Here is a 13,213-nt window from a genome sequence, read left to right on the forward strand (position 1 = left end):
CACATAACAGTGTTTACAGGTTCGCCTTGAAAATTGGCGTTATTTTGTTCGTAAAAAGTACATGTTCATGGAAAATGTGTTATCTTAAAACATATTGTAAATTTATATTAAGTGCAAACATTGTAATCAAAAGTATCGATTTCTCGTTTCATTTGTATTATTTTGTTGAAGTATGTGCGTTAAAATGTTCTTGTTTATTGTTTACTTTTGAACTATTTTTAATGTGGAAATATGCAGAGACGCTAGCGGGTGTAATAAGGCCGCGTTTTTGTTTTCTTGTTGTTATTTTCTTATTTGTTTTTTATGTGGCATAATACATAGAATAGCATCGCCTTTTCCTACGCCACATCAGCCTCGTCTGCTATCACATGATATCAAAAGTCACCAACCATATATTTTCTATAATACTAAAATCAAACTCTTAATCAAGCGATGGCAATATGATACGTAGTGGTATTTTAACAACATTAAGTTGAAGAAAAAAATCTGAAACATATCCAGATCTACTAAATGTTGGTTAAAAATGTATCAGTTGTATATAATTAATGCATATGTGAATCAGAGCAGACACGTGCACATTTCGGCTTTCTGTTTAAAACACGGTGTGCAGATATAAGTCTGAATATATTCCCATGCATTGCTTGACCACATTCATTGTGTTTGACCATCTCCGATATTTGTTCGCGTGAGCAGATATGATTCACATTTTATCCTGAATGTTTCTGGTAGGGATCTAGTTCAATTACGTCACAGTGTTTAAAAACTCACAAACCTAACGTTTGTCAAATAATATAATGCTTATATAAACAGTATAGAACTCACAATCTTCAGCAATTTTGCTAAATACACAATAAGCATACCGCACTTGGATCTTCTAACAGATAATAAGATAATGTTGTTCTTAGCATGTAACAAACATGCGGGGTTTGTTTAAGAGACGCATATGCCTTTCATTTTAAAAACACATTATGTTTAACCAATTGGGTAAGCGCCACGTTATTTCAGTTGTGATTATTCGGATCTATTCAAATTCGTTGAACAACAAATAGTATATTGTTCTACAACTGACATTATCAATATGCATCTTAGTGATCCAGATTTTGTAAAGGTTGTTTAGTCATACGTGAACCGGCAATTATAGTCTGGTTTAAAAGTATTGAATTCATATTTTACAAGCGGTTGTTAGTTTCCCGATTATTATTGTGCTTTATTGTCCTAGAATTATAAAGCTGTTTTAAACATATGAATAGTTTTTGTATTGTTTTACATATTTAGCCACGATATCTTGAATATGTATCATCTGGCCTATCGAGGTATTTGTGTTCAACAAAAATGTATTCATTAAATTCAGTAATTTTTCACTGTATGATACATGCAAACTACAAGTTATAAGCATACTTAAGATTACCAATATTAAGTTTATATCTGTGAAAATAATAACTTTCAACCCCTTTGTCATATTCGCTCGTTACAAGCTTAATGACTTTTATGACTTTAAATGACTTTACATCAGGTTCCGTTATACGAATTCAGGTTTTCGTAAAACGAATACCGGCAAGTTTCATTTCACAAAATAACATGTGGATGGGGCTTGAATAAAACGCTTCGACCAAGCTGAGAGTTAGAAGTTTTATAGAAAACAAAATTATAGGTTTTACACTGTTCCCTTTTTTCTTTTTTGACAACAAATAGGTAATTGATTTGGTCCGTTTTTAAAAAATTAATTCGTCTACGGGAGATTAATTAAAATGTCGCACATTCATTTCCGCAAATATTACTGCGTAATTTAGATGGACATTTTTTCTGATTTTAAAATTTAATAAGTGAGAAGTATAGAAGTATATATTGTATATTGTTCTTTTTATAATACTGTCTGGTACCGCATAACCCTAACGCTCTTCATACATCTTAAGTAGTGTACACAGCTATTGATATTTAATTTTTTTTTATTAAAAATAATTCAAAGTACAAACCCGATTCGAACGTTTCAGATTTATTCAGATGGGAAATATTTACTTGTTTATTTTAAGAATTTATCATCCGCAAGCCACAGGTTGAATAGAGCCAATTTTAGCTATTAAATAATAATATAACACTTCGATATTATTATGATTTTTAACGAGTGTAGCTTATTAATAATAAAGTAACGTGTGTTAAGATATTTAACAATGTTCAGACACTTCAAAATGTTTTTTCCGCAAACGAAAATGGTTCAAGCAATAGATTTTGCCATTAAATCAGCATATCTGGAGCACTTACAACATGACATTATAGTCTTGAGATGTTTTAAGTTAATACTTGAAATAAATAAGGTAAATGTAAAGGTCTTGTTATTACAGTGTCACCCCTATTAAAAGGGCCAGCCAATTCGGCTTATGAGGCTCTTTTTGGGTGTATACCATGTACTTCCCAACTCCTATCACTATGCCAGGCGCCAGGCGGATTAGAAGTCGGTAACTAGTCATGTTTAACGCTCGCGGCTCACGAGCCGGCCATATCGGAACAAGTCCCAGTACAAAAATCTATCCTTGGACAAACGCTCCCCATGGGACTCGAACCTTCGACCTCCCGATACCGAGGCGGACGCCTTATCCACTAGGCCACGGCGATTGGTATATGAATATATAGACATTGTGAAAACCTATATAAATAATTTCGCCACAGTGTATGCAATGTTTAAATTGAGTTCAAATCGATTTACTGCGTTATATTTTATATGTACTGAAAATTAATTAAATCAAAACGGGTCTATTTGTAAGGTTGAAACCGTTTTATATATAATTATTGCAAAGACATTATAATATTCTTGAATGCAGGAGTATTTTTACAAATGAAACGGAATTCAAACTGTTGTAAACGTCCCAAAGCATTCAATAATAAGACATTAAGAGGATATAATGACACTTAGAATATACATTAGAACACGAACTACTGGGCATACGTGTGAATGAATGTTGTTCCGGACGGCCTCATTCACGAATCAGTTTATCTAATGTTATTACATAAGCCATGCATAGATTTTCTTTACAAAACCCTGTAGTTTTTCAGACTTTCAAAAATGTTTAAATAATACATGTATTCATGACTTGAAGCTTATTGAAATTAAATGGCTTGATGGCTTACTCACGATTTCTAATACCTTTGAGGTAAACACAACATAAAATAATAATGTAGACTGTATATGCGACAATAACAGTTTCAAACTAATGCCCTCTTATTTCTATTGGGATCGCGTGTAAGTAGCTATAGAGTAAACAGTCTGCAGCAACATGTGTCAGTCAGTGTATCTTTTATTTATGACAGCAAGTTACAACAACACAGCAACACACACAACCATAAAACATACACATTCCGCCGTGCACCGTTCAATGGAAAGCTTATCATATACAATAATAAACAAACACACTTTTAACCAAACCTTCATAGAACATTAAAGCGAATATATACGATTCTAAATCATTTTAAGAACGTTTTATATAAACATAAATGAATTATTGTTCTCTTCAAATGAATGTACACGGAATTATGGGGCCAATAACGACACGTTGACAAAATTGTGTATTTAGGACGCATAAACGAAGATGTACAGACTTATGGTATTTCCCAACAATGAAAATGTCTTTTATACATGAAGACGTGTGTTGCTGTACAGCAGAAAAGTATTTGCTGGATAAGGACGAAAACATATTTCCTCAGTTAAACAACATCGAACAATTTCAACGCTGTTACCGAAACCTTCCCACATTCAAACAAACTGAGGGTCTCGGCTAATTCTATCACTCTATGAAAATCTCTTATTATTCGGTCACATCTAACGCTGGTTATATAATTAGATACGCCTGTTGCATTATCGCTCGACTTAAAGTTACTTCAGCCAAGACGGGTATTCCAGTTGCGCTTTTTCCATTTCGATTTTTTCAAAACAGAACAATTTTGAACTCATCTTTTTTTTATATAAAATATGCATTGCGCCCAAACGACACGGATTGTATTCCTGATTGCCTGGTTTCGAAACACATCGTCGCGTTTGACCAACTATATCGCTCGTTTGTTTAAAATGTCAGCCAGTTGAAAAATATGTTGACAACGGTTTCAAAAGGCACCGGACAGTTAGTTTTGATTCATAATGTAACGGAAAGACCGGTAAGAATTTTGTTCATACGTTCGATTGAATTATGGTACCGAGGTATCTTAATTGTACAGGCAAAATGCCCTTTTCTCCGTGAAGATTTCAGTATTTGATCGGGTTAGATCGTCGACGAGTAGGTCACGCGAGTTGTGTATCGTATTTTTCTTAACATTTGACCCAGAAATGGTCAACTCTTGCAAGATATCTACCTTTCCAGAAAGGAAATTTGTTTCTGAGTTAAATAAGATCATGTTCATGAAAGTTTATGGCTATACAAAGCGATGCACCCTATTTTCGGGTCATTTTGAGTTGAATACATTGTTATATATATTTGATAGTGAACATTTGTTTCAGATAAGTTTAATTTTCGTTACTTATTGATTAGTTTTCATTTAAAATGGTGTTTTACTTATTATTATCATAGCCATACGGTAACCACCTGTGCTTCCATGCGTGAAGTTCGGATACATCATTAAATGTGTGATAAAATAGTCATGTTTTAACGGCGTTGATTTGTGTAGTTAACAATACATATGCATGTAATGCGGGGCCCGAATTGATTTCATAGCTTTCAATAATATACATGTATATGTTTAAAACAACTCAAGAAAGATTATAATGAATTAAATTATTGATAACATTCGCTAGTTTTTGAATCAAGGAAAGTGACCATTTGACTTTAAAAATCAGTACAACACATACATCACAACATTAAACATACAAATGCTTAAATGTGTATGGTTTAATACAGATAGTGTTCAAATCAGTGTCCTGGCACGCCGAACCGCACACAAGTCGGAACAAACATGCTTGTCATTTCTTAATGCACTTTCTGATTAACATTATTGTTTATTCAAGTGAGTACCAAACCAAGCAAACACTTAACATTGCGTTACATTTTAAAACAAATACTCGTTGCAATTAGGCAAGGTGTGCACGTTTGAAGAAAATCTTTTTTTACGTTTAAGTTAACTACGTGAAAACAGTCAATAAAAGTCAATGCTCTTTATGTTCTGTATAATTTGTGAAGTAATTTCTATATTACTGAGTAATGACAACAATGATTTGTTTCAAGCTGGTCCTTCATTGAGTGCAATAATCATTCACATGTCGGATATTCAAAATGTGCAATCAATAAATGAAGAGAACATATTGAAGAGTATTCAAATATATTTTAGCATGTGTTCTATCGTAACAACGTTGGTTATGGGGAATCAATAACTTACGTTGTGTCATATTGATTGTAACTTAGAAACTTTATATGACTGTCTACTGAATATTTTCTTCGTAGGTAGCCAACCATGCTAATTGTTTTGTGTAGACTTTTTATTTATGACGTATTTTATATGCGTTTGTCTTGTTTTTCCAACATATAATTGATAAGAAAACTTACGTTTGTTTATGACCAAATAAAGCGAGAGCAAAACTTTATCTTTAGATACAATACAAATATTTTTTAAAGCAAGCTTTCTCGTTACATAAAACAATTACATGTTATCGTCATGGGTTAAACATAAAAGGTTACTTCAGTGAGACAAATATGGTATAATCTTCATGTTTTGGTTAAATAAGATTTGTGTTTTGTGTTATTTTTTTAAGCATGTTATCTGGCGATTCGGTAATAAGCAAAGGTTGTACATTCGTGGGGAAAGCTTTTCTCAGACCATTTTATGAGACGTTTAAACACGGTGTCCTTGTTAACATTTAAAATAATATATAAATCAAAATATATATTACTTACGTGCACTCTAAAGGGCGTATCTTATAATACTTAATATTTATTACGGTAACGAACGAATATAAGGTTACTTAACTACATTAAATAATTAATTAGACAGACCAATTACAAAGGCGGACCCAGCACGATTTCTTTAAAAAATATATTCACTCAAGTTATTGAATAAGCTCGAAACTGACATATTTAGTGATTACAATGAAACGCATCTTTAATATTGTACTGAAAACTACGACGGCAGAATCAATATCTGTATGCTTGGTTTGCTCAAGCCACTTTGATTGCATGGGTAAGTTTGTGAGCCATTTGAACAGGTTAATGGATACAAGCTGGTGTATATAGATAATTATGCCGTTCACAATCTATAAGAAATAGTACCGCGCAACTAAAAAAAACGTTGCAATTCGATACACTTATATTGTATTATTGCCTAAAGAAAACACACGATATGCTCTAAGTATCATCCAAATGATTATCTCCTTCAAAAAGACATTTATAAGCTAAACATTTGATTCAGATTCAAGACAAGGATCTTGTCACAGTCGTTTTCAAGTATTTAACGCATAACATTTAGTTTAAACATATTTATTTCAAACACGTTTACATTTTTTATACATAGAATATCATACAACAAAACTCATATTTTCATGTTCGAAAGGGATTAGAACGAAAGACAAAGTCGTATATGGTTCTTCTCCCTTGCTATATAAAGAGTTGCATGTTTACGGACATTATTGGCTATGTACGGCAAAGTGAACAAACTGGTGAGACAGAAAAGCTCAAATTATGGAATATTTTCTCAATAGATTTAATAGGTTTGAACATGTTTTAAAAGTGTTAGAAATTAAGAGAAAGGTTCGGAAAGAGAAGAAAGAAGACAATTTTAAAGACTTCTTTGGTTCGAACGTGAAAAAAAAGACGTTTATGATTCGTTCTGTACCATATTACGTATCGAATCGCTTACTATTTATAATAAATTTGTGAACTGCTTCAACTTTTTTAATATTTGTTAAGTAGTCACTTGTTTCGTCTCCATATAGAATAGTTTCAAAGAATTGGACAGAATAAATTGATACTGTGTTAATAAGTTCACCACGAATATGTATATGCTGAATGCATTCAAGGAAGTAGTGTGAGGAAGTTTCACGAAGTCCACAAAGACATTAAGGCGATGCAATTATGATGCGTCTGAAAAGATGGTCGTTTAAGGCGCTACACTTAAACGCGTATGTTACATTTGGGAGCGTCTTTCGCCATATAAAAATAAAGGATTTGACATAGGTCGATCACTGTTAATCAGTCTTTTGAAAGATTGGATAACATTTTAACACATACAGACAGAACTCTAGTTTTGAAAGCAGGAATCAAGTCTTACTATCCGTGTTTAATAAGTGTAATAACCAAACCAAACAATTGCACCACAAATAATTATGTTCATGGAAGCTGTGTTTTTAAAATCAATAATATATTATTAACCTGGTTTTAACACTATAAAAAAGACATGAAATTAACATGTCATCCAAAATATTTTCATCCGGATATATGGTCACTTTCGACATATTTAAATAAAACCCGACTTTTTTTCAGTTTATAAGAAAAAACATTCATAACACATGTTCTTACTTCAATGCCTTTGTAAGCAGTCACCATCTGACCTAAAATGGCACTAAATGACAGGGTTTTATCTCATGTTTACAAGATGTTGATGTTGTTGTTGGTCACAGCCAAACAGCCGCAGTAATCTCCACTGGTAAACGTCATATGTTCAGTTTTGTGACCCCCGGGGCCGGGTCAAATTTGAGCCCAGGGGTAAAATTTGAACAAATTTGGTAGAGGACTATAAGATATCACTACATACCAAATTTAGTAGCCCTAAGCTCTATAATTAAGAACAAGAAGATTTTTAAAGTTTGCACAAAAAAGGCCTTATTTAAGCATATGTTCATTTTTGTGACCCCTGGGACAAGGGCAAATTTGTTCCTAGGGGCATAATTTGAACATACTAAGTAGAGAACTATTAGATGTCACTACCTACCGAATTTGGTAGAAATAGGCCCAATGGTTATGGACAAGAAGATTTTTATAGTTTGCACAAAATGGGCCCGATATAAGCATATGTTCAATCTTGTGACCCCTGGGGAACGGTCAAATTTGATCCCAGGGGCTTAATTTGAACAAACTTGGTAGAGGACTATAAGATGTCAGTACATACCAAATTTGGTAGCCCTATGCCATACGGTTATGGACAAGAAGATTTTTAAAGTTTGCACAAAATAGGCCTTATATAAGCAAATTTTTGATTTTTTGACCCCCAGGGCAGGGTCAAATTTGACCCCAGGGGCATAATTTGAACAAACTTGGTAGAGGACTATAAGATGTCATTACATACCAAATTTGGTAGCCCTTGGCCCAATGGTTATGGACAAGAAGATTTTTAAAGTTTTCACAAAATAGGCCTTATATAAGCAAATGTTCAATTTTTTGACCCCCCCGGGGCAGGGTCAAATTTGACCCCAGGGGCATAATTTGAACAAACGTGATATAGGACTATAAGATGTCACTACATACAAAATTTGGTAGCCCTAGGCCCAATGGTTATGGACAAGAAGATTTTTAAAGTTTGCACAAAATAGGCCTTATATAAGCAAATTTTCAATTTTTTAAACCCCCGGGGCAGGGTCAAATTTGACCCCAGGGGCATAATTTGAACAAACTTGGTAGAGGACTATAAGATGTCACTACATAGCAAATTTGGTAGCCCTTGGCCCAATGATTATGGACAAGAAGATTTTTAAAGTTTGCACAAAATAGGCCTTATATAAGCAAATTTTCAATTTTTTGACCCCGCCCCCCCCCCGGGGCAGGGTCAAATTTGACCCCAGTGGCATAATTTGAAAAAACTTGGTAGAGGACTATAAGATGTCAATACATTCCAAATTTGGTAGCCCTAGGCCTAATGGTTATGGACAAGAAGATTTATAAATTTTGCACAAAATAGGCCTTATATAAGCAAATTTTCAATTTTTTGAATCCCCGGGGCAGGATCAAAGTTAACCCCAGGGGCATAATTTAAACAAATTTGAAAGAGGTTCACCACAGAAACATTCCTGAGAAATTTCATCAGATTTGGACCAGTAGTTTAGGAGAAGAAGATGTTTAAAGAAAAAGTTAACGCACGCACGCACGGACGCACGCACGGACGCACACACGACGGACACAGGACCATGACATAAGCCCCGCTGGCCTTTGGCCAGTGGAGCTAACAAGGATATCAGTAAAACTGATGGATGCTCCCCAATGATGCTTTGTCGATATATGTTTTAACTTTGTGGAAAAAAGTGTGACCTTGAGAAAATCTATTATTAGCCTCGATGACCTTGACCCCAGTGACCTCAAACCTCATAAAAAAGGTAGAGGTTCATGCAAGGTACGTACATGCCAAATATGGAAGAGATCTTTAAAGTATTGAAGGCGCTATGAGAAACTATAACAAAAATGTTTTTTGAAAAGCGTGGGGATATTGTGGTTATCTCCGCCGTCTGTCCGTCCTGGCTACTATCTCCTCCTACAGGCTACACTACAGCTGTTACTGTATAAGCGCTAGAACCTTGAAACTTACAAACATGGTAGCTATAAGCATATGTGCGACCCTACACTATTTGGAATTTCGATCTGACCCCTGGGTCAAAAATTATGGGGGATGGGGTGGGGCCGGGTCAGAGATTTTCACTCATTTTTTTTATTTTATGTACTTTTACATTGACCATAACTTTTGCAATATTGAAGATAGCAACTTGATATTTGGCATGCATGTGTATCTCATGGAGCTGCACATTTTAAGCGGTGAAAGGTCAAGATCATCCTTCAAGGTCAAAGGTCAAAAAACAAATCCAAGGGATGTAATAAGCTTTCAAGGGAGGTAATTAATGAACCTGCCAAATGATTGTTTGTTTTTTTAATAAATCAAAGCGGCGCAGTAGGGGGCATTGTGTTTCTGACAAACACATCTCTTGTTTTATGTTATTTTACATTAACTTCTTCATTTCTACACTGATTTACTTCCAATTGATATTGAACATCTCATATGACAATACGGTCAATCTCAACTATGCATGGCCTCATTACCAACCCTAGGACGCGACCTGGGTCAAACATGCGGCGTGGGGATACGCGTTGGCCTCTGCCGCGCCATTTCTAGTTTATATTGTTTCCAAAAAGTTTCACTCAAATTTTTAATTGTCATTTCTTGTTAACCATACTTTTTCCTACTATTTTTAGACTCAAGTTGTTTACATTTTTTCTTACAAGAAAGGATATTTTTTCAGTGTTTCTAGTGTGTTATATTTAATAATTCTCTAACATTATCTTCTACAGTAGTGTAGGTTCCAGCTGGTGCCAATGGATTTAATACTCATTTATGAACAAAATTAGAAAATAAGGACTTACAACGCCCAAGAAGAAAGTGGTTTATTAGGTGAAAACATGTGATTAGTTACTCTTTTTAAAAGATTTCATTAGAACTGGTTCATGTATTAGTCAATATAAATTGCCGCCATAGTCTTTTGCAGAGTTTTGCTTTGGAAGACTCTTTCTGAACGCGAATTATTACAGCTAGTTCGTTTATCACTCAAGTATAAGTTATTTTAATTGTGCACATTGTTCCAAACTTAATATAGAATGTTAATATAAGGAATTATATTGACTTCTCCAAGGCTTTGGACAAGGTTCCCCATTGACGTCTATCAGTCAAGCTCCACCACTACGGGATCAGGAGCAAGACCAAAAGTTTCTTCGCACACCGACAACAACCGGTGGTACTGGATGGGCAGACATCCTCTCCAGCACAAGTGACATCAGGCGTCCCACAAGGCACAGTCTTAGGACCCCTCCTGTTCCTAGTCTACATCAATGACCTTCCAGGTAGTCTCCTCCACAGCACGCCTCTTTGCGGATGACTGGATTGCAGTGCACTACAAGAGGATATGGACTGACTACAAGACTGGGAACAGGACTGGCAAATGATGTTCAACCCAGACAAGTTCGAGATCATTCGCATCACCAACAAGCGGAAAGTGATAGACAAGCCTTACTCCATCCATGGCCAAACACTGAAGCACACGAAGGAGGCAAAGTGCCTAGGTGTTACGATCGACAACACACTCTCCTGGAACAGCCACATCGACATAACAGCAAAGAAGGCGAACTCAACAACAGCCTTTCTCCGCCGGAACCTATCTCACTGCCCGCGTAACATCAAGGCAACATGCTATAAGACACTGGTCAGACCCCAGCTCGAGTATGCGTCGTCAGTATGGGACCCACACACAAAGGCCAACATCAGCAAGCTCGAGAACTGCCAACGAAGAGCAGCCAGCTTCTGCACAGGTGACTATCCCAACACCAGCAGCGTCACTGCTATGACGAACCAACTGAGCTGAGACACCTTAGCATCCCGCCACCAACATACCAAAGCAGTCATGATGTACAGAGTCATCAACAACCTGGTAGATATCCGAGCACAGCACATACTGATCCCTACTGGAGTACACACCTGGGGCCACGCCAACAGATACTTACAACCATTTACGAGCGTTAATTCCTACATGTTCTCTTTCTTCCCCTCCAGAATCCGACTTTGGAACGGTCAGCTTACCTGAAGAAGTTATGTCAGCCCTGTCCCTTGAGGTCTTCCAGACAAGGATGGGTGCGCTGCATGAGTAACTCTGGAGCAAGTTTTTTTTTAACCTGATTTTAACTGCACCGATGTTTCCTTCACTTATGTACATATTCACATTGTGCGACGATGCTCCAGAGGAGCCCAGCACTTAATCCGGAAGAAGAAGGAATTATTGTTTTACATTACCCCACCCACTTCTGACCATTGCAGAAAGTGATATGTCCTTAATGATTTCGGGGAGGGCCATGCGGATGCAAGACATGCTGTAGAGGGCATGCCTGGGCCTAGTCCATATAAACGGACTCCCAGAGCCTTTGATAATTTTTGCTATGGCGGCTCTGGCAGTCCATATGCACCCCTTCATAAACATGGGTGCAGCTAGTTTAGCGCAGCGAATCCGTGCGCTTCACTAAACAGACATCGTTCGAGACAAATTGATGAAAATAATGAATAAACTTCATAAACATGTTAAATTTACCTGAATGGCAACCTACGGATGTAATCCTTTGCATGCACCCTATAAAAACAAGACGATGTTTCCACACAATTTTCTCGCTGACATGTTTATGTTTAAATTTGAAACAGTGTATTCTGTATTGAATACCACATCGTTATCGACTTTATAGGCTGGAGCACATAACCCGACGTGCAAAATATTGGTGTACTGCGGCCTAACCAATATTGGGTCAATTTTCCAATATGGCGGATACAGCGTACAAAACAAAACCCCAAGTCAATAAAATCAATTATTTCTTGCTTTAATGGTACCATTTGGATGAGTGTGTGGTTTAGATAGTTCTTGCAGTTTCAGTGTTCCTTAACCATTGCATTGTTGATAACATTTTGCACCCATGGCCAAGAGAGAGCGCATTGCAACTATCAGCAGCACATTGGGTTATAAAGCTGATAGTTGAATTATTGCAACTACCCAGGACCCGGAGGGTCAATAGCTGGGAGTTGGATTATTGCAACTATACTCAGACAACTCACCTTTATTAAATAAATGTAAAATGGACGAAAATTGCCAGCCAATTAGACTAATTGGCAAAACAATTAACAAAAAAATGATTCCGTTCATCTTTTTCTACTTTCTAAATTCTATTTCGGGTCTCTGCACAAATCGTGATAATCGTGATAATCATGATCTCATGAATCCGTCTGGTGATCCAGAGTAGCAGGTTACACACCACACTATTATGACTACCATATTTCTTGTGCATGAGAGCATGGAACGACAACTCTGCATGGAGATAGATGATTGCTACAAATATAACGCAGAAATATGTCTGGATTTTCTACTGTTGGGAAACGTTAACACCGCTAATTGTCTTCTTATTTATTATCAATGTATAATTATGTGTAACAGCATAACAACATACTTGTTTCGCAATTAAAATATTTAATAAATACAGGTATCTTGCAGGTTTCTAATTTTCTTTCGCAAACTATTGTTGAATAGTTTAAATTTTGTCGCCACTAAAAAACTAGCCATTTTGTAGCAATTCTTAAATCACAGTCTAAACTGCATACACTTAGCTCTATAGTTACAATTTGAATGCAAATATTAGAATGCATTATGTTATATCATCCATATATTTTTATTTAAACATTCAAATAACACATAACACAGTACATATGTAAAAAGGTACGTGGTATTGTGTGGAAATACAAA

The 13,213-nt window shown here is 35.8% G+C and overlaps 1 protein-coding gene across 1 annotated transcript in view; it reads right to left on the bottom strand.

Moving 5' to 3' along the window:
- Window positions 1-12,634, bottom strand: part of LOC127850527 (transmembrane protein 19-like) — a 297,423-nt gene extending 284,789 nt beyond the window's left edge. Inside the window, exon 1 of the mRNA XM_052383638.1 lies at window positions 12,532-12,634. Coding sequence (XP_052239598.1) covers window positions 12,532-12,619 — 88 coding nt within the window. The 5' untranslated portion in view covers window positions 12,620-12,634. The remainder of the gene's footprint in view (window positions 1-12,531) is intronic.
- Window positions 12,635-13,213: the final 579 nt, after the last annotated feature.

The sequence above is a fragment of the Dreissena polymorpha genome, chromosome 11 (assembly GCF_020536995.1).
Source record: "Dreissena polymorpha isolate Duluth1 chromosome 11, UMN_Dpol_1.0, whole genome shotgun sequence".
NCBI classification, from domain to species: domain Eukaryota; kingdom Metazoa; phylum Mollusca; class Bivalvia; order Myida; family Dreissenidae; genus Dreissena; species Dreissena polymorpha.